At 41.9% G+C, this 23,313-nt stretch overlaps 1 protein-coding gene across 4 annotated transcripts; it reads right to left on the reverse strand.

Moving 5' to 3' along the window:
• Positions 1 to 1,356: 1,356 nt before the first annotated feature.
• Positions 1,357 to 23,029, reverse strand: NPM1 (nucleophosmin 1). 4 transcript variants are annotated; one of them, XM_050794346.1, is made up of 11 exons: positions 22,674 to 23,028; positions 20,544 to 20,623; positions 19,235 to 19,354; positions 18,538 to 18,631; positions 17,516 to 17,622; positions 17,354 to 17,418; positions 9,136 to 9,193; positions 8,416 to 8,502; positions 6,786 to 6,887; positions 4,428 to 4,502; positions 1,357 to 1,713 (listed from the first exon to the last, which is right to left on the reverse strand). In XM_050794346.1, the coding sequence occupies exons 1-11, from the start codon at positions 22,729 to 22,731 to the stop codon at positions 1,675 to 1,677; spliced, it is 885 nt and encodes a 294-aa protein (XP_050650303.1). In that variant the 5' UTR covers positions 22,732 to 23,028; the 3' UTR covers positions 1,357 to 1,674. The 4 variants fall into 4 exon arrangements, with proteins under 4 accessions (XP_050650303.1, XP_050650304.1, XP_050650305.1 ...); XM_050794347.1 differs by lacking the exon at positions 8,416 to 8,502 and having other exon boundaries at positions 22,674 to 23,029; XM_050794348.1 differs by lacking the exons at positions 1,357 to 1,713; positions 4,428 to 4,502 and adding an exon at positions 5,470 to 5,806.
• Between the last annotated feature and the right edge of the window lie 284 nt (positions 23,030 to 23,313).

Raw genomic sequence — 23,313 nt, forward strand, 5'->3', positions numbered from 1 at the left:
ACTGACCAACATGGTGAAACCCTCTACTAACAAAAAAAATTATATATATATATACACACACACACACACTATATATATTTTAGTATATTTATATACTATATATATTTACATATTTGTTTTTATGTGTATATACAAACTTAGCCAGATGTGGTAGCACACACTTGTAATCCCAACTATTTGGGAGGCTGAGATGGGAGACTGCAGTGGGCTGAGATTACACCACTACACAATAGATCTCAAAACAAGAAAGGAAAAAAATTCAAGACCACTTCAAAATGTTGGAATAAATAAAATGCTGAGTGATGTTTTTAGATTTCAGATACACACCCAAAGCAGCAAGCAGTTGGTATATTAAAATCAACACAAAAATTTGAAAGACAAAATAAAAGTCTCTTTCCCGAGTTTAAACAAAAAGGAATGAGAAAAACTATCCAAGACAATCAAACAAGTCTAAGAATGGATAGAAGTGGGAGATGAAAATCTCCCAAGGAAAACGGCACAGAACTGGAGAACATTCCCTCATCTGCTCAAACTACTGGAGTATATACCACAGCAAAACAATAGAAATGAAATCAGTATATCCAACTCAGATCATGTGTAATCAGCTTAAGGTAGAATATATAAAGGTGCTAATTAGTCCCCGAATATCCTCATATCTATGTGATAATTTTTCTCCTATACATCTGTAAGAAGTACTATTAGGCAACTTCTGCAAATAGTCACTGAAATAATTGCTTTGATTCAGACAAGGAATCCAGGTTGAGGTCAGGTGCGGTTGCTCACACCTATAATCCTAGCACTTTAGGAAGCTGAGGTGGGCAGATCACTTGAGGTCAGGAGTTCAAGACCAGCCTGGCCAACATGGTGAAACACCATCTCTACTAAAAATACAAAAATTAGCCGGGCTGGTGGTTCACACCTGTAATCCCAGCTACCTGGGAGGCTGAGGCAGGAGACTTGCTTGAACCCAAGAAGCGGAAGCTGCAGTGAGCTGAGACTGTGCCACTGCACTCCAGCCTAGGGGAAAAAAAACAAGAATACAGGTTGAAAGGCTGCTTTTAAGCTGTTTTAACATGTCAGATTTTCTGTGAGTGAGGCTAGAATAGGCGGATAGGAGGTCTAATGGAACATTTGGAAACATGTTGCATAGTTATAATAATTGTTAACTATCATCAGGAGGTGGGAACACAGCACTAAATCCTTATGATGAAAAAGTGGTTAGCTCCAGTGAACTATTGAAGGGGAGGGGCAGGGACATTCTCATAGAATTTTATACTACTATTTGCCATTCCTAACTACGTAAATTATTTCCTTGACAAAGTATAAAGCAGTTAAATAAGTCAATAGAAACCGTGCTACTTTATTAAAATACTGAGTTTTATTTCACATGTATATTTTTGTCTCCCCACCATTTCCATGTCTGACCACCGCTACTACTATGTCCTATCATAACATTCCATACATACTTAAAACCAAGCAAAGGGTGGAGTTCCATCTTTAAAAACTAAACAGGCATTTTGGACAACACATTCTTGGCAATGGAACCTGGACAACATTTATCAAACACGGTAGGGAAAGTTCTCACTCTGCATTATAAAAAGGACAGCCAGATATCAACTGTTACAGAAATGAAATAAGACGGAAAATTTTTAACAAATTGTTTAAACTATTTTCTTAAAGAGACTTCCTCCACTGCCAGAGATCTTGAATAGCCTGGAAAAAAAAAAAAAAAAAAAGAAATGTGGTTAAGGAACCACAACACTTCACAGACATCAATAAATTAAATGCCTCTTTGCATAGTTCAACATCTATTTTTCATTCTACCACCAAATAGGTTAACTCTAGATAAAGAAATGACTCCAAGAAAATTTATACTCAGATATAATTTAATTCCTAATACTTTAATCAGTCATAAAAATAATATGAATATACTAATATTTAATAGTTTATTTACTTAAGAGACCCATTTGGCCAATGTTACTTCCAACTTCATCTTCCCTGAGATCAGCTTTAGAGTTGGCCAGATTTAGCAAATAAAGTTAAACACCAGAAACGTATTCTGAATTGCCTGTGCATGTGTACATTTAGAAAAAACTATCTGCTGAAGCTAGGCATGGTGGCTCACGCCTGTAATCCCTACACTTTGGGAGACTGAGGTGGGCAGATCACTTCAGCTCAGGAATTCGAGACCAGCCTTGGCAACACGGTGAAACCCTGTCTACTAAAAACGCAAAAATTAGCTGGGCATGGTGGTGTGCAACTACATGAGGCCCAGCTACTCAGGAGGCTGAGGAGGGAGGGTTGCCTGAGCCCAAGAGGCAGAGGTTGCAGTGAGCCAAGATCACACTACAGATGGGTGACCAAAGCAAACCCAAAAACAAAAAGCAAACAAAAAACAGCTGGCCAGACATGGTGGCTCACGCCTGTAATCCCAGCACTTCAGGAGGCCGAGATGGTGGATCACCTGAGGTCAGGAGTTCAAGACCAGCCTGGCCAACATGGCAAGGTGGTTCTGAATAAAAATCCAGAAGTTCACCAAGAACTAGAAAATGAGATGACAGGATTCTCTCAGCTGTCACTGTTTCACAGCCAATGGGTTCTCAGGTACAAGATAACTGAATACTGAATGCCAATATTAAATATCATAGAAATCTTTTTCTGTTGAGATGGACTCTCACTCTGCCACCCAGGATGGAGTGCAGTGGCACTCACTGCAACCTCTGCCTCCCAGGTTCAAGCGATCCTCCTGCCTCAGCCTCTTGAGTGGGTGGGATTACAGGTACACGCCACCATGCCCAGCTAAATTTATTATTTTTAGTAGAGACGGAGTTTTGCCATGCTGCTTCCCAAAGTGCTGGGATTATAGGCATGAACTACCACGCCCAGCCAAAGATCTTCTCATCATCAGGTTCAAACAAATATACATTGTCACTGCTTGCATCTTGCATCTCTATGTCAAAGACGGGCAGCATTTACTTTTGATAATCTCTAATAGTAATTCAAGTTATTAAACATTTACTATTTATTGCAGAAATTTCATTCTGACACGAGAATACTTTCAATTCTAGAGCAAGATAATACTTCTGGTAGGCTGGGCAAGGTGGCTCGTGCCTGTAATCCTAGCACTTTGGGAGGCCAACTTGGGAGGACTGCTTGAGGCCAGGAGTTCAAGACCAACCTGGGCAAAAATACTTTTAAAAACAAAATACTTCTGGTAGAAGTGCTGGTTCAGTAATTTAATAGCTACAAAACTTTGTAGCTACAAGCCTTTGTTATAAAGTACAGAGGACCACTGCAACTTAATCATTAAATTATCACTTTCCTTGGCTGTACTTGAAGAAATGCATCTCTTATGCTTACTTGTTAGTACATATTGGTTATTTATGTCTGACTTTCCACTATTTTCAATATTAAATAACCTGTTGCATAATGCTTCAAAACAACCTGTTGCATAAAGTTTCAAAATAACTTATGCTCAATCAATGTTTAGTATGCCAAATAAACTCCCAAAACTCACACTTTAAACTTTGGGATTCAAATGTAGAGAAAAAACAGAATAGCAACCAAAAGACTGAATCTGATCATCTTAAAGCCCATCACTGCAACTTTAGCAAAGCTCAAGTCAAAATTAACCAAATCAGGGTTTTACATACCCAAAAACTAAAAATTAAGGTGCAATTAAAATAACTGACCTGCTAAATATTATGGCAGAAAAAAAACAGCTAATTGCCAAATTTTCTGAAAAAAGCTGACTACAGGAAACCTAAAAACCATTAAATGCAGCCATCGGTTCTCTACACGATACCTACCTAACGTCCCTATTTAACCACTTTTACATTTTCCTTACACTTATAAATCAACTGTAAATAAGAGCAAAAATATATGCATAAACTGTATGTTGACTAAGACTTTCGTACTAATTGTAAAATCTAACAGCTAAACTCAAGCTTATATATCTAGTAGTAGCCACAATTTAGTGTCTTGCTTCCAGGTTTCACGTTAGGATGATTTTGGCAAAATGTATTTCCCATAAGATCTATGGAAAAAAAAAAAAAAAGATCTCTACCAACTCCCAAAAAAGCAAAGACCAGACTGCCCCAAGCCGCCAAATGGAGCAACAAGGAAAACCACAGCAATTTCCTTAGCCAAAATAGTACCAAAAAAGTAAAACTGAATTCAATAACCAAGAAATAATTTGCCAACTATAGGAAATTTGGAAAAAATATACTAAAGTTATCGTCTCAGACTGCCAACTGTATTCTTCATGTATTTCATTAAATACATGAATTTTCAGATTATTTCATTAAATGAATTATCTGTGGCTAGGAACTTTTTAAAAAGAGCCAACACTTAAAAAGGGTAAAGGCAGAATCATAATAAATCACGAAAAACTTGGACTTCATCTTGTCCCCAGAAAATTCAGTTACCTCTTGGTCAGTCATCCGGAAGCAATTCTTCACATAATTGATGAACTTGGCTTCCACTTTGGGAAGAGAACCACCCTATTGAGACAAAAGCATTATTACAGGTAAGTAGAGAAATACACTGAGAGAGATACCTTTAGAAAATTCCTCAATAATCTGCAATGCTACTACATAGAGCAGTTTACTCCTTTTCCCTTCAACTTTCCAAGAATACTCAATGTCTTTTTCAGGGCCAGAAAGCCCTATTGGGCAGCATGGCTAGTATCTCTATTCAAACAGATTTGCCAAAGGGTCAAATCTTCCCAGACGACCTTTCTAGGAACATAAAATAAAAGCTACACTTGAGATTCTACAGACAAACATGACATGGCAACTCGGTTGCTTATCTGTATTATCTAACAAGCCGGTTTTATCACCCAGAACCAAACACAACCTGTAACACTCCTTTGGAGAACCATGTCAAGTGACCCAAACTGTTGTTTAAAAAAACAAAACCCCACAAAACACTTGTTGATCACAAACCAGTTCAGAACAACAATGATCTGGTCATCAGTTAAAGATATATAAAGTTTAATGGGGAAAAAATTACAGTAATTACATTTCACTAATCACTCTTACCATTTCCTTCAAATTACGGATATACGCAAGAAACTACAATGGGGGAGAAATTACAGTAATTACACTTCACTAATCACTCTTACCATTTCCTTCAAATTATGGATATAGGCAAGAAACTACAACAGTGTTGGCGATACCTGTAACTTTTTGTCACCAAAATTTCAAAACATTACTATTGCAAATATCTTGAAATGTTTATTTATCACTACTTTGGAATTACCTTAAAGCACTGAATATATCTGTTTTTATTAAATTTAATACCTTTCCAAGTATCTTTTATGCATTTTTAAAAGATTGAAAAGGTTTTCAAATGTCCAAAGGACCTTGGCAGAATCAAGTATAGCATTAAGAAACTTAACTGCCTCCAATAACCTAGTAAAATAAACCTCAATTTCCATTTCAAAATTATTGTCACATACATTCTTAATTGATTCATTCAAATATTTATTGAGCAGCTAAGGAGATACAAAGGCGATTTAAAACATTGTCAGAGGTGAGGCAAATGCACAAGTAATAGAAAGCAAAGGGCAAGGTTCACTGAATCACAGCAGTCAGAAGAAAGTGCTTTAGGGAACCAAGAGTGAGATTGTTTCCAGCCTGAAGAGGCATGGGTGGCAAATCAGAAAAGGGGATTGAGATTAAAATAGAAGACTTCAGTCTGGATTGTTGATGACACTCAGTATGGACTATATTTGTCTCTCCTTTTCCTTTCTCCCCATCTTTGGGCTTAATTTACATGTAGTGCCCAGGGCTGTTCAATGCGCCTGCAATTAAACCAAGGAGATAGGACCATATTAAAATGGAGGGGAGGGGAATCTAAAATATGTCATTTCAGCATTGTATCCAAGGGACAAAAATCTGATAAGCAGGAAGGCTAAAGGGTTTCCAGTGTGACTAAAACAAGAAATATGTTCCAGTTCTAAAATTTTTTTTCCAGTGGACTTATCACTGTACAAGGAAATCTACACAAGCCAACAAAAAATCTATAGAGCACAGGAAAAACATGGGGAAATGAGTTGGCAATTTTTCCTTACCACCCCACATTTGTTCTCAATAATTGCAGTCTAAAAGTATTGTTCATTGAATTAAAGCTTCTCTCAAATGTGCTTCCAAGGCATTTAAACCATTTATTTCATATCCTACTCAAGTCAATCAGACAAGAGACCTAATCGTCTTCCCATATTTCCATTATTTAAGACAAAAGGAAACTAGATTTAAACCTATTAGTCATTCACAAAATCTATTACTACATGTATTTAACTGGTGACAACTTGGTGTAAAGGGCAAACAGAAATGTCTCAATCTGCTGAAAATTACTTCTGACTAGGGTCAATCATGAATATTTAACTATAATACCAACCAAACAGTCTACTTTTCCAGCTGTTTGCAATTTTAATGAAGTCTCATACGCCCTCTGTTGGTTCTCTAGCATATCTTACAACCAGAATAGGTCAAGGGTTCTCACTGATCTATTTTAACATGGAAGGTCAGAATGTTATCTTGCAACCAGTGCACTACATTCCTTTTATAATGGAAAATAAGGCATATTTAATTTTGCATATGCAAATCACCATAGACACTATTATAAATGTTTTATAATTCATTTTTTAAAAAATTCATACCACGAACAGGGCAAGTACATTAAACCAAAACAAAAAAAAACAAGAAACATTCAAGTCTACGCAAACTAGACACATGCAATTTGAGCAGGGAGAAAGTTTTTTTAAAAATAACTTTACTCACTTTTTCTATACTTGCTTGCATTTTTGCTTTAATGTCTTCTACAGAACTAGGTCCTTTTGGTGTTTTAGGAGTTTTTTCCTGTTTTTTGAAGGATTCTTGTCCCTGAAAAGGAAATGAACTTCCAAAAGGTCATAAGAATAAATACAACTCCTAATTTAAAACCCATTCTATCTGGATTTCCTCAAATAGTCTTACAAAACTCCCTTATAAAGCTAATTATACAACTGGAATTATCAATAAATTCACACCATACAATTTTGTTCTTAAAAATCTTTCTTGTAAGATTAGCTAGGCATGGTGGTGCATGCCTGTAATCCCAGCTACTCAGGAGGCTAAAGCGGGAAGATTGCTTGAGCCCAGCAGCTGGAGGCTGTAGAGAGAGCTATGATCATACCACTGTACTCCCAACTGGGCAAGAGTAGGACACCCGTCTTTTTTTTTTTAAAAAAAAAAAAAAAAAGGAGTAACTTGGGAGTTCGCTTTTTAATGCACAATACTCAGTTCAAAAAATGAAATCAGAAGATCCCTAAGAATAAAGCAAGAAAGTCATTGCAGTCTGATGCCTGGGGCCCACCCCAGACCAATTTCATGATAATCTCCATAAGCAGAGCACAGTGTTGGGTTCTTTTAAAGTTTTTCTCCTTTAAATTCCATTTTCTGCAGGGAAGGGGGTAAGGCCAGAAAGGAGACCATCACACCCTGTCTGGCCCTAAATGTTCTACTTCAATCTAATATGCAGCCAAGGTTGAGAATCTCTACTCTATGCAGGTGTACTTTTCAACAAAGATTCCTTACAGGAAACAACTATTGACTTCACAATCATAAAAAATTCAAGCCAGGCGTGGTGGCTCACGCCTATAATCTCAGCACTCTGGGAGGCCCAGGAGGGCAGATCACCTGCAGTCAGGAGTTCAAGACCAGCCTGGCCAACGTATATAGTGAAACCCCACCTCTACTCAAAAATACAAAAATAAGCTGGGCCTGGTGGCACACACGTGTAGTCCTAGCTACTTGAGAAGCTGAGGGAGGAGAATCGCTTGAACCCGGGAAGTGAAAGTTGCAGCAAGCCGAGATCATGCAGCTCTAACCCAGACTCACTGACAAAGCGAGGGTCCGTCTCTCTCAAAAAAGTCTATTGGTTCCCCCCGCCACTGGAACCCCAGCAGCACATTACTTAGTATGTTTGTCTGTGTGTACCTATAACACATAACAAGCTGATTTTTTTTTTTTTTGGAGGCAGAGTCTGACTCTTTCGCCCAAGCTGGAGTGCAGTGGTACAATCACTGCAACCTCCACCTCCTGAGTAGGTGGAATTACAGGAACATACCACCATGCCTGGCTAATTTTTGTGTTTTTAGTAAGGACGGGGTTTCACGATGTTGGCCAGGCTAGTCTCAAACTCCTGACCTCAGGTGATCCCACCAACCTTAGCCTCCCTCCCAAAGTGCTGGGATTACAGGAGTAAGCCACTGCGCCCGGCTGCAGCAAGCTGATTTAAACTTTAAAACAGCAATTACAGGGGTTCTATAAAGGCCTATGAAATTTCAGACACACTAGATTCTTCCACAACAGTAGAATCTTTTTTCCCCGACTGTATCAATGAGACCCATATGTAAATGTAACCACTTACTTTTGATCTTGGTGTTGATGATGGTTTTGAGTCTTTTCCATTCTGATTTGACTTTTGTGCATTTTTGGCTGGAGTATCTCGTATAGACTGCAATTAGAAATTTATCTTAATCACTGTCCCTGACCCCAGCAACAGTGCAAACAGTACTGTCCAAGCCATGTAAGAAAAGCAGCAACCACAGGCTGGGCGCAGTGGCTCACGCCTGTAATCCCAGGACTTTGGGAGGCCGAGGCAAGTAGATCATGAGGTCAGGAGTTCAAGACCTGCCTGGCCAACATGGTGAAACTCCATCTCTACTAAAAATGCAAAAATTAGCTGGGTGTGGTGGCCTGAGTCTGTAATTCCAGCCACTCAGGAGGCTGAGGCAGGAGAATCGCTTCAACCTGGGAGGCAGAGGTTGCAGTGAGCCGAGATTGCGCCACTGTACTCCAGTCTGGGTGACAGACTCCGTCTCAAAAAAAAGAAAAAAAGAAAAGAAAAAGCAGCAACCACTTGAATAAAAGGTTACACAAGACTAACAAATTGGGTGGAGGGCTACATGGATAAAGAAAACAGACCATTCCCCACTATAAGTTTTCTGTAGTCCTCCCTCAGAACTAATTTTCAGTATGAGATGATCTCCCACACCAGCTTCCCTCAACTACAAAACAAGCAAATAGCACTAAAAAATTACTATTTCTATTGTTAGTTTAACAACCTTGTAGCATTGTATCTACTCACTTTCTTCACTGGTGCTTTTTCTTCAGCTTCCTCATCATCAAAATCATCATCATCATCACTACAAATGAAACATCAAGACATTAAGCACTTTCAAAATTTGGGAGTAGACACAAGAATTGAAAGCAGGACCTTGACGTGATTATTTGTGCACCGTGTTAATCGAAGCATTCATTGTTCACAACAGCCAAGAGATGAAAGCAACCCAACTGTTAAATGGCTGAATAATGAAAATGTTTACGCACACACGATGAAAATCCTCTTGCATGCTATATGACTGAACCTTGAACAAAGTAAAATAAGCCACCCACAAAAAAAACACTGTATGATTCTATTCATTAAGTATCCAAAAGTAGTCAAACTCAAAAGAAATGGAAGGTATAATTGTGATCACTAGGGGCTGGGAAACAAAGCTGCTCAATAAGTAGTTTTGCATGAATATACACTATGCCAATGTATAATATATGTATATTTAAGTAATGTACAGTTAAACTGTACACTCAAATAGAGTGAATTTGTGTTAAAAAAAAAAAAATTAAAGACCTAAATAGAAACATTCCATGTTCAGATATTGCCAAGATGGCAACACTCCCCAAATACACAGGTTAAATACAATCCTTAGAAGACTCCCCAAGCTGGTTTCTCTGTAGAAATAGATCCTAAAATTTATATATAAACCCAAGAGTCGGCAGTGTGTCACAACTATAATCCTAACACTTTGGGAGGCTGAGGTGGGAGGATATCATTTGAGTTCGAGACCAGCCTAGGCAACATAATGAGAACCCTCTCTACAAAAAAAAAAAAATTTAATTAGCAGACGTGGTTGTGTGTGACTGTAGTCCCAGCTACTTGAAAAGCTAAGGCAGAAGGATCTACTTGAGACTGTAACTGTGTAATTCTGCCACTGCACTCCAGCCTGGGTGACAGAGCAAGACCCTATCTCAAAAAACAAAAACAAAAAAAGACACTTAAGGGACCCAAAGAGGCCAAATGCAATCTTGAAAGGAACAAAGCTAGAGAACTCACACTTGATTTCAAAAAATCAGCTATAAGACCTACGAAGGGGTCAAGGTACCATGGCTCATGCTTGTAATCCCAATACTTTTTAGGAGGCCAAGGCAGCTGGATCACCTGAGGTCAGGAGTTTTGAGACCAGCCTGGCCAACAGGGAGAAACCCAGTCTCTACTAAAAATACAAAAATTATCCAGGAGTGGTGGCGGGCACCTGTAATCCCAGCTACTTAGGAAGCTGAAGCAGGAAGACCCGGGAGGCGGAGGTTGCAGTAAGCCAAGATCGCACCATTGTGCTTCCAGCCTGGATGACAGAGTGAGACTCATTTAAAAAAAAAAAAAAAAAAAAACTGCAAAGGAACAGTGTTGTAACTGTTCTTACCTGTTAAGGATAGACACATACATCAACAAACAGACCATAAATAAATATGTATATTTATAGTAAGTGATTTTTTTTTGTTTTTTGAGATGGAATCTCACTCTGTCACAGGCTGGAGTACAGTGGTGCAATCTCTAATCACTACAACCTTTGCCCCCCAGGTTCAAGCGAATTCTCCAGCCTCAGCCTCCTGAGTAGGTGGTACTACAGACACAAGCTACCATGCCCAGCTAAAATTTGTATTTTTAGTAGAGACAGGGTTTCACCATATTGGCCAGGATAGTCTCTATCTCCTGGTCGTGATCCACCTGCCTGGGACTCTCAAAGTGCCGGGATTACAGGCGTGAGCCACCGTACCGGGCCGTAAGTGACTCTTTTAAAGGTTGCCAAGATCCTTCAATGGGGAAAAAAGTTTTTGAACAAATCATTTGGGGAAACTGCTCATCTACACCCCAAAGTCTATATTTGGACCCCTCCATTCACACCATACACAGATATTTACTCAAAATGGAACAAAGCGCTAAATAAAGCTACAAGACAAAACTCAGAATTAAGGGGGTAAATTTTCACAACTTTGAATTTAGCAATGATTTCTTAGGATTGACACCAAAGGCACAAGCAACAAAAGAAATCAGACATAAAAATTTAAAACTTGGGTCAAAGGCCACCATCATGAAAGTTAAATGACAATTCACAGAATAGTGGAAGATAATCTGCAAATCATGCGTCTGATAAGGTGCTTGTTTGCAGAATGTATAAAGAATTCTTAGGCCCGGTGCAGTGGCTCAACGCCTGTAATCCCAGCACTTGTGGGAGGCCGAGACAGGCCTGAAATCAGGAGTTCAAGACCAGCCTGGCCAACATGGTGAAACCCAGTCTCTATTAAAAATACAGAAAATTAGCCGGGCATGGAAGGGATCGGGGGATGCCTGTAATCCTTGGAAGAAGCAGGGGAACTGCTTGAACAAGGGAGGAGGAGGTTGCAGTGAGCAAGAGCCAAGATCACATCATTGCACTCAAGCCTGGGCAACAGAAAGAGACTTGTCTAAAAAAAAGAATTCTTGCCAGGGCACAGTGGCTCACAGCTGTAATCCCAGCAGTTTGGGAGGCAGAGGGAGGTGGATCACTGAAGACAGGCATTTAACAACAGCCTGGCCAACACAGTGAAACCCCTTCTCCTACTAAAAATACAAAAATCATAGGAAAAAAAAAAATTCTTACAGCTCAGTAAAGACAAAGAGAAGTAACTGGATTTTTTAAATGGGTAAAGACATCTCTCCAAAGATATATGGCCAATGAATACATGAAAAGATGCTCTAATAAAGACTAATAATAGTCCATAGGTCTGAAATGCAATCAAACCCACAACTAGCACTTCATACCACCAGGATTAGAGAGTCAGATAATGGCAAGTGAGGGTGTAGTGAAATCAGAAGCCCCATACACTGCTAGTGGGAATACAATGGGTCAGCCACTCTACTTTAGGTGTACACCCCAAAAAAATGACATGTCCACAAGCGTTCATAGAAGTCAACAAGTAGAAGCAACCCAAATGCTCACCAACTGACGCATAACCAAATAATATACCCATACAATGTATTCAACCATAAAAATAAATGGAGTACTGATAATGCTTTCACATGGACGAAACTTGAAAACACTGTGCTAGGAAAACAGTCACAGAAGTCCATTCATGCAACATATGAGGGACAGGGAACCTACAAAGTTCATTTGTGGCTGACTAGAGCTGAGGAGCATGAGGGGTAATACCTATAGAGGACGATTTCTCATTCAGGTGATGAAATGTTCTAAAATTGATTGTGGTGATGGCTACACAACTAAGCACACTAAAACCACTGAACTGTACACTATTTTTTTCTTTTTTGAGTTTTACTCTTATTGCCCAATCTGGAGTGCAATGGTGTGATCTCGGCTCACTGCAACCTCCGCCTCCCGGGTTCAAGCAATTATTCTGCCTCACCCTCAGTAGTAGCTGGGATTGCAGGTACCGACCATTACACCCAGCTCTTTGTATGTTAGTAGGGATGGGGTTTCACCATATTGGCCAGGCTGGTCTTGAACTCCTGACCTCAGGTGATCCACCCACCTCGACCTCCTAAAGTGCTGGGATTACAGGTGTAAACTCTACACGTTAAATAGGTAAATAATGGAGGGGAGTAATCCAATCGAGTCATTGGAGGGCAAGTCAGGCAGAAGTCTGTATCAGCAAATACTAAGTGGTTCACGTTTAATTCAAAAAACTGAACATACTGGCCTCTAAATCCCAATACGGCAACTTCGTGTAAGAAACACCTATCTTTCCAACACCGAAGAAATAATTTCTGTATTTAGAAAAAGTATCATAACTTAAAAAAGTTGCCACGAATAGCCTTTAAAGTGCTTTTTAACAGTGATTTTGTCATTACAAGTTTCTGGCATTAGAACCCAATCCCTGCAGGTGCCTCCCCTGTGCTAGAAACAAGATGAGAATGCTTTTCTTAAACGTTTTTTCTTATTCGTTAAAACAAGTCTATTAAACTACTATCAAAACAGCTATCAAAACTACTATCAAAACAGCTTTACTGGCAGGGCGTGGTGGCTCACACCTGTAATCTCAGCACTCTGGGAGGCTGGGGTGGGCAGATCACCTGAGGTCAGGAGTTCAAGACTAGCCTGACCAACATGGTGAAATACCATCTCTACTAAAAATACAAAAAATTAGTTTGGCCATGCTGGCGTATGCCTGTAATGCCAGCTACTTGGGAGGCTGAGGCAGGAGAATCACTTGAACCCAGAGGCAGAAGTTACATTCCAGCCTGGCCAACAATGCACTTCAGGTGGGGCGACAGAGATTGTCTCGAAAGAAAAAAGAAAAAAATGAAAAAAGAAAAAATCCAGCTTTACTTATTAAGAAATTCCCCAATAAATTAAAAAAGACATTTAAGTGTCACATATTATCAAGATACTACATACATCTACACATAGGATACATCAGCACTATGCACATTATCTAGCTTTTCTTGCTTAAATCAAGAGTCAACTAAGCCCACACTATCCCCTTTCCATCCTCAAAACGGGATCACTGATTTCCCTTTTTATCTGTTTAAAGGGTTAGATTTCTAAGTGACTATAACAAACCTTCCTGCACCTCTTTGCATTTTCATTGTCATCTAACTATATGCTGGGCCCTTGCCATCTCACCACTGAAGTTTCTATTAAGACTTGTTTGCCTCAAAGCATCCTTTACCACTATGCCTAGACCTTAGTATGCTTTCTTCAACTTACATGAAAACTTGCAGCAGGGAATGGTGGCTCACGCCTGTAATCCCAGCACTTTGGGAGGCCGAGGCGGGCGGATCACCTGAGGTCAGGAGTCCGAGACCAGATTGGCCAACATGGTGAAACCCCATCTCTACTAAAAATACAAAAATTAGCCGGGCATGGTGGCAGATGCCTGTAATCCCAGCTACTCGGGAGGCCAAGGCAGGAGAATTGCTTGAACCCAGGAGGCAAAGGCTGCAGTAAGCAGAGATCACGCCATTGCACTCCAGCCTGGGAAACAAGAGTGAGACTTAAAAAACAAACAAACAGGCCGGGCGCGGTGGCTCAAGCCTGTAATCCCAGCACTTTGGGAAGCCGAGACGGGCGGATCACGAGGTCAGGAGTTCGAGACCATCCTGGCTAACACGGTGAAACCCCGTCTCTACTAAAAAATACAAAAAACTAGCCGGGCGAGGTGGCGGGCGCCTGTAGTCCCGGCTACTCGGGAGGCTGAGGCAGGAGAATGGCGTAAAAACCCGGGAGGCAGAGCTTGCAGTGAGCTGAGATCTGGCCACTGCACTCCAGCCTGGGCGACACAGGGAGACTCCGTCTCAAAAACAAACAAACAAACAAACAAACAAAAAACATGGGTACTGATTTGGAACTTGATTATCTACACTTCTCATTCCTATCAACACCAAGACAAAGAAAAATTATTACATTGTGGTTACATCATGAATTCACATTCATTTTTTTGAGATGGGAGTCTCCCTCTGTTGCCCGGGATGGAATGCGGTGGCATGTTCTTGGCTTGCTGCAACCTCCACCTCCCAAGTTCAAGCGCTTCTCCTGACTCGGCCTCCTAAGTAACTGGGACCAACAGGTGGGCACCACCACGCCCAGCTAATTTTTGTATTTTTAGTAGATGCTGGGTTTTACCATGTTGGCCAGGCTGGTCTTGAAGTCCTGAGCTCAAGTCATCCACCCACCTCAGCCTCCCAAAGTGCTGGAATTACAGGCATGAGCCACCACGCCTAGCCTAACTATATCCATTTTTTTTTTTTTTTTTTTTTTTTTTGAGACGGAGTCTCGCTCTGTCGCCCAGGCTGGAGTGCAGTGGCCGGATCTCAGCTCACTGCAAGCTCCGCCTCCCGGGTTCACGCCTTTCTCCTGCCTCAGCCTCCCGAGTAGCGGGGACTACAGGCGCCCGCCACCTCGCCCGGCTAGTTTTTTTGTAGTTTTAGTAGAGACGGGGTTTCACTGTGTTCACCAGGATGGTCTCGATCTCCTGACCTCGTGATCCACCCGTCTCGGCCTCCCAAAGTGCTGGGATTACAGGCTTGAGCCACCGCGCCCGGCCTATCCATTTTTAAAAAAGGAAATCTTCCAAAACCCCAACAGAATCAAGACCACCATCAGGTCCTACTCCAAAGTCTTTCTGGAAGTGATTGCTTGTCCCTGAGCCTTGGTGAATGCTATTAAATACTTATTTTATAAACTTGTGCAAAGGTAACTCAAAATCGGACTAAATCAATCCAAACCATACCATCCCTATTTCTCATTTGTGTTTTTAGCCCATTTCCCATTCTTCTCTTGGGATGTATTTCAATTCTTACTAATGACAAATATTCTTAAAAGTGATTAACAAGCAGGGCTTGGTTATGCACCTGCTTTGTAGGCTAAGATGGGAGAATAGCTTGTGCCCAGGAATTCAACTCCAGTCTGAGTAGCATGGTAAAACACCATCTCAAGAAAAAGTGGCCGGGCGCAGTGGCTCACGTCTGTAATCCCAGCACTTTGGGAGGATGAGGTGACCGGATCATCTGAGGTCAGGAGTTTGAGACTAGCCTGGCCAACATGGCAAAACCCCGTCTTCTATTAAAAATATAAAAATCTGACTGGGTGCACTGGCTCACGTCTGCAATCCCAGCACTTTGGGAGGCCAAGGCAGCTAGATTATGAGGTCAGGAGTTCAAGACCAGCCTGACCAACATACTGAAATCCTGTCTCTACTAAATACAAAAATTAGCAGGGCGTGGTGGCGCACCTGTAGTCCCAGCTACTCGGGAGGCTAAGGCAGGACAATCGTTTGAACTCAGGAGGCAGAGGTTGCGGTGAGCCGAGATGGCGCCACTGCACTCCAACCTGGGCAACAGTAGGGAGACTTCATCTCAAAAAAAAAAAAAAGAAGAAAAACAGTGACAAATACTGCCTTAAATTTGACTTCATTTATGGAAGTCTGACATGCAAGTACTTTGAGTTTTTATTTTTCTTTTGAGATTGGGTCTTGCTGTGTTGACCAGGCTGGCCTCAAACTCCTGGCCCGAAGAGATCCTCCCATCTCGGCTGGGTATTGGGATTACAGGTGTGAACCACTGCGCCTGGTCAAATTTGACTTTTTAAGCTTTCAGCTCTTTCAGCCTTTTCCCTATTTTCTGCCTTCATCGTCAATGCTCAAAGATTTTGAAGAACCACCAGTTTAAAACCTAAACTCCCAATTTGATCATTCATGCATGTTCTCTTTTAGAGTGCACGTTCTTATATTTAATGTGTTTTCCATAAATGCATATGGACCAATCTCAGAACTGAAGAACAAAGCTGAGAGCCAAGTATTTAATGTATTACTAATACTTGCACACATAAGACCAATTATAAACAGTACTTTATACCAGTGTGCATGTAACTGTTTATACCAAGTTTGATCCAGTTTAAAAAATTAATGTTTCCAATCATATTTTAAATCCCAAGAAAAATCTTAATATCCCTTTTAGGATCTTATTTTTGTCCATTAAGTATCTACATAAAAGCACAAGCCAAAATCCTTTTGGGGAATAACAAACCTTCAGTAACAATTTGTAAAATGAATATAGAGCTATTTAGTCAGATTTTCTTTTCTTTTTCTTTTTTTTTTTTTTTTTGAGACGGAGTCTGGCTCTGTTGCCCAGGCTGGAGTGCAGTGGCTGGATCTCAGCTCACTGCAAGCCCCGCCTCCCGGGTTCACGCCATTCTCCTGCCTCAGCCTCCCGAGTAGCTGGGACTACAGGCGCCCGCCACCTCGCCCGGCTAATTTTTTTTGTATTTTTAGTAGAGACGGGGTTTCACCGTGTTAGCCAGGATGGTCTCGATCTCCTGACCTCGTGATCCGCCCGTCTCGGCCTCCCAAAGTGCTGGGATTACAGGCTTGAGCCACCGCGCCCGGCCTTTAGTCAGATTTTCTTTCAACCCAATCTAATTAACTTCACCATAATACATACCAGGCTTGATGGGTATAACATCCACTAAATCTTTAAAACAAAGGGACATATTCAAACTTTGCAAATGCTATAGCCTACCCTTCTGAAGAGTCACAAGTCACAGCACTGTAAAGGCTCATGACCCAATATCCTTTCAATTCAGCTCATTTAACTTAAACTGACAACAGATGACCACTTGCCCTTTCATTATAAACTATTACACAGGATGGCTTTTCATAAATGACTTTTATAAAATCCTCATGCATATAACAATGTCAAATTCCTTTTTTTCTGTTAAGATTTCAGAAGTGTATCAAATTTCTAAGATCATACTTACTCTTCATCATCATCATCTTCATCATCATCATCATCATCTTCATCAGCAGCAAGTTTTACTTTTTTCTTTTAAAAGAAAAGGCACATACTCATGAACAAGAGCTGTTCTATCACCAAACTAAAATCTGTAATACAAAACCTATAATAAAATTGCCATCTCTACCTGTGGAACCTTGCTACCACCTCCAGGGGCAGACCGCTTTCCAGATATACTTAAGAGTTTCACATCCTCCTCCTCTTCATCTTCTGACTCTGCATCTTCCTCCACAGCTAAAATACAATTTATTAGACATTATAAAACTCAAGCAGCAAAGAAATCAGAAAAAAAAAGAACACTGATAGCATACAGTAAATATTCTAAAAACTGAGATTTCTATTCTATTTTTTTAAAAAAAGAGCAAATGGGAAAAGGAACTTTTTAACAAAGGTATTCTGAGGCCTAACGTTCACTGCCAGGTTTTAAATGCAAGAAGCCTGAGCAGGGTGGCTCATGCCTGTAATCTCACTTTGGGGAGGCCAAGGTGGACCACTTGAAGCCAAGAGACCAATCTGGGCAACACAGTGAGACTCCATCTGCACATATACAAAAAAAATTAGCCAGGCGTGGTGGAGTGTGCCTGTAGTTCTAGCTAGTCCAGAGGCTGATGTGAACCCAGTAGTTCAAGGCTGTAACAAGCTACGATCACTGCACTCCAGCCTTAGAATGAGACTGTCTTTATTAAAAAAATATTTTAGGCCAGGCACAGTGGCTGACGCATGTAGTACTAGCACTTTGAGAGGCCAGGGCGTGCAGAACACGTTAAGGCCATGAGTTTAAAATCAGGCTGGCCAACTTCACGAAACCCCTTCTCTACTAAAACTATAAAACACAACTAGGCTTGGTGGCACACGCCTGTGGTCCCAGCTACTGGGGAGGCTGAGACAGGAGGATCCCTTGAATCCCAGAGGGAGAGGTTCCAGTGAGCCAAGATCGTGCCACTGTACTCTACCCTGGGTGACAGATCAAGATTTTGTCCCCCCACTCCAAAAATTTATTTGTCCTCTCCAATTATAAATTTCTAGACTCACACTGGAATCTATTTTAAAGACAGTAGTACTATACCCATGCTTTAAGTCCAAACTGGGAACCAAGCAACTGCATTAAAGAGAATAAACTAAGTAGTATAATACATAAAAATAACATACCTACTAAGTGCTGTCCACTAATATGCACTGGCCCTGAACCACACTTCAACCTTAAGACCACTGGTGGTGTTATTTCAAAGCCCCCAAGGGAAACCTAGAAGGAAGAAATTTTTAATCACTAAACATATGAAGAAAATGTACAATAAACATTACAAGCAAACACATAAGCCAAATCAACAAACCAGTGAACCTGGTCGGGCGCGGTGGCTCAAGCCTGTAATCCCAGCACTTTGGGAGGCCGAGACTGGCGGATCACGAGGTCAGGAGATCGAGACCACCCTGGCTAACACGGTGAAACCCCGTCTCTACTAAAAATACAAAAAACTAGCTGGGCGAGGTGGCGGGCGCCTGTAGTCCCAGCTACTCGGGAGGCTGAGGCAGGAGAATGGCGTAAAAACCCAGGAGGCGGAGCTTGCAGTGAGCTGAGATCCGGCCACTGCACTCCAGCCCGGGCAACACAGCGAGACTCCATCTCAAAAAAAAAAAAAAAAAAAAAAACCACAAACCAGTGAACCTTTTTTCCACCTCTGATAAACTAGCAGCAGAAACCCCCATGTTCAAGAGCTGACCATTGAACTCCAGTGACAGAAGATAAAGAACCACTTTCTATCTCTTTGGCACAACGAAATGACACCAAACCTACCTTAAAACAGAATTAAACCTTGACACAAGATCCAAAGTATACAAGTGCCCTTACCGTTGGCTGTACAGACATTTTCAAAGTTGCCAGTGTTACTTTAATTGGACTGCCTTCGTAATTCATTGCCTCTGCTTCAACAATGTGCAATTCATCCTTTGCACCAGCCCCTAAACTGACCTGTGAACAAAAAAAAAATACCACTTCAACTTTGAGTTCCACCTACTTTACACCCCCCCACCACTAAATGTTATATATGCAGCCATGCGTCACTTAACCACAGGGCTAGGTTCTGAGAAATGTGTTGTTAGACAATTTCATCTTGGTACAATCATAAGAATGTGCTTATACTAACAAACCTAGATGGTATAGCCTACTACACACACCTAGGCTACAAACCTGTACAGTATGTTACTGTACTGAATACTGTAAGCATCTGAAATACAATAGTAAGTATTTGTGCATCTAAGCATAGGAAAGGGCGGTGGTGGCTCATGCCTGTAATCCCACGGCACTTAGGGAGGCTGAGGTAGATCATGAGGTCAGGAGTTTGAGACCAGCCTGGACAACATGGTAAAACCCCGTCTCTACTAAAAACACAAAAATTAGCCAGGCATGGTGGCACATGCCTGTAATCCCAGCTACTTTGGAGGCTGAGGCAGGAAATCACTTGAACTCGGAAATCAAGAGGTCGCACTGAACTAAGATTACGTCACTGCACTCCAGCCTGGGTGACAGAGGAAGACTGTCTCCAAAGGAAAACAAAAACAAAAACAAAAACAGGAAAGGTACATTAAAAATAGGGTATAATAATCTTATGTGACCACCGTTGTATGATCCATCTGTTGACCCAACAGTTGCAATGAGGCACATGACTATGATTTTTTAAAAATACAAGTATAAACCTATCACTGTTACCTCAGAAAACAAATCTGTGCAATGTTATCCTCAGGTTTTGTGATCTTGGCAAATCAATTTCTCATATTCAGAAAACTTAAGAAATGCATAAATATGCATACACACAATATAGATCACCTAACTTATTTATTGAGCAACTTCTAAGTTGAGAGAAAGCTAATCTCTGGTAGACATGTAAGATTATCGATGCCTTTTACAAGGGCTTTATAATCCAACTGAAGAAAATAAGGCAAGTTTAACAATGTGACTGGGTTTTACATGGTTACCAAATGAGTATAGATGCCAAGTTCTTCATCAAAGATGTACAGACAGTGAGGTACACACAATACCCAGGTGTAAGAAATAGTATTTTATAAGCAGTCAGCAAAGGAAAAGTCTCAAGCCACATGAATAGAAACTAAAAGGCTGAAATCAAGTAGGGTTAAGTAGTTTATTTTGAAAGTTTAAGTACCGTTCTTAAAGATAACTGGTGCTCATTTTCATCATTATCCACCTTAAAGTGATAATCTTTGTCGGCCTTTAGTTCACAACCTGTAAATGAAGAAAAAAGCAACTCTAACAAGGAGAAAAATAACACTGAAACTTAAGTGTGGGTAACCAAAAAGGTCAGGTCTAACTTTTGAACTAGTTTTTCACAATTTTAGCTACCAGAGGGCAAAGCAGAATGATCAATTCCTAGATTTCTTGAACAGAAACCTCTACAAACAAGTAACACCCATAGAAGTCTACCATTCTATTTTCTCCTCATACCATATTTCATCTCTAACTACGCTGATGGGCACTGTTATTCTGCATACAGAAACGAGCTCAACGGTTTAGTAAATCTGAACCTAAAACAATTACCTGAAACCAAATATAATGTCCAATGTTAAGTTTCCCACTATTTAAAACAGCTGATTTACCCACCTAAATTCCCAAATGGAAAGTTCGAAATGAGAACGGTTACAAACATGAATAGCTTACTATTACAAAAGAAAAACGACAAAGGTAAAAGAACCAAAGCTTGCTACAGGGGTCAACACTCTACTCTTTAAAGCAACAGAAAGTGACATACGCCTGAAACTATATTCAGAAACTATGTTTAAGACAAGGAGGGTTGTTTCCAACAGTTATCAAAAAGTACTGATATAAATTTATCAGAATTCTCAGTTATCCAAAACAGCTAGGAATTAAAGCCTTAATGTTTTAAATACATGTGTCTACTGCCACTCCATCCATGCATGGGCAAAATTCTTTAAAATACTGTCAGAATAAAAATTTTAAATAATTCCATTTAACTACCATCTAACTGTTACCAATACATATACATGCTTAAATGTGAATAAGTTTAATTAACAAATCTCAGCACGGATAATGAACAAAATAAAATTCACGGTAGGATTCGCACTTACTTCAAAGTCTGAAGAGTACAAAGATTAGGCTTCTGTAATTAAACCTACTGACATTAAAAACCCAAGTGGGACTCTCCTTTTTGGGGCAGGGCTACCGCAAGTCGAAGGGGGTGGTGGTCCCAAAATTCTGCGAATAGTTTTAGGTCTTGATCTGACTCAAATCGAACACTCTACGTGTTTCTTGTATTTAAATAAGCGGTTTGGTCAATGCTGCACAAATGGCGGCATGCGAGGACGTCCCCCTAAAACGAAGCCTCATTAATATTCACGAAGCAGCAGCTACGAGTCAAGGGTCTTGGTTTAGTTTTAGCCTCTTTGCCTATAAGTACAACCTTCGTTAAGTGAGTTAATCTCTGGGCACCAGTGCCGTCATCTGCAAAGTGGGGCTAGCTCCAGCTACTGCAGTGAGACAGAAAAGGGGCTCAAAAAAAAAGAGCTGCCATCACAGTAGATGCTGTAAGCACTGAACAAAGGCCTCCGGAATCCTAGTGTTACCAGCCTCTTAACATTTCCCACTTCAACTGAGCCACAGCATCCCTTGATCTGGAGTAGCAACATGCTAGTGAGCCCCGGATGTAGTGCCCACACCCCCCTCCCTCCCCCAACCACGTGGCAACCACGTGCTCCCAGCGGTTGCGGCCTCCTCACGCCGCGCCGCGCCTCCCCTCCCCCAGTAACTGGCCGAAGCACGCGAGTGAAGTCTGGGTCCGGCAGCTCCAGACTCTGAGGTCAGAACAACGCCAGGCTGTGCATCTACCCTCTCCAACAAGCAGGCCCATGCTTCCCGGTAAACCCAGCCTCCGGGACCACCAACCCGGGGCCTGGGATCAGAAGCCTACGAACGAACTCCGTTAGAAAATAAACCACGCCTGGGGCTCCGCGGCGTATCCCTGGCAACGGCCGAACTTCCAGGCGGCCAGTTCCGCTACACCTCAGGCCCTGGGCCTCGGACTGCTCACGCTCCAGGCGCTTCAGGCCGCTCGTCTCCTCCCCCTTCACGCCTCCGGCTCCCCCCGCGGCTCCAATCCCACCAGGTCCAGGGCTCGGGCAGCTCTTCCCACCCGCTCAGGCCTCCAGCCGGTCTGGCGGTCTCCACCAGACCCTGCTGCAGCCGGATTCCCTCCCCTCACCCCCGCCTTCACCGCCACCAGGCCCCGCTCGGCCTCGCTCCAGCTCCCCCCTGCAGTTACCGAAAAGATAGTTCTGGGGCCTCAGGGGGCTCATGTCCATGTCCATCGAATCTTCCATCAGGTGGCGGCACGCACTTAGGTGGGAGAGAAGGCGGACGGAGATAAACTAACGCTGCTCCAGAGAACAGCCGCGCAGGACGGAATCACACCAGGGAAAGGACGCAAGCTCCCCGCGCTTATATATAGCCCCTGAAGATCTCGCGAGCGCTTCTCAAGTCCCGCCTCCGCGCGCGTGCTCCGGAGCCTTCCCACCCCCGTACCGTAGCCCTCCTGCGCAAGCGCTCTTCAATCACACTCCTTTCTACCTCGCCCCCCACCTCCTTCCAGGTACTCCGCGGGCTCCCACCGAGCACGCGCACTCGTACACTGGCCCCACCCCTCCGCCGCTGTCGCCTGTGCGCACGCGTGCTTTCCAATCGTAACGCGCGCTCCCCACCTCCAACACTTCCACGTCCTCTCCCGCTCAAGCGCTCCGGCCTCCCGCCAAGAGTCTGCGTAGCCCACCCTGCAAAATGGCGTCGGCAGCTCTTAGCTGTGTTAGATATGGCGGGTTGTTAGCTGGCTGGGAATGAGCCGGAGAGCACCTCGATTCACTTTCCCCATACCCTAGTGCCTTGCAAACCTCCAAACAGGCGTAATC

The sequence above is a fragment of the Macaca thibetana genome, chromosome 6 (assembly GCF_024542745.1).
Source record: "Macaca thibetana thibetana isolate TM-01 chromosome 6, ASM2454274v1, whole genome shotgun sequence".
Lineage (NCBI taxonomy): Eukaryota > Metazoa > Chordata > Mammalia > Primates > Cercopithecidae > Macaca > Macaca thibetana.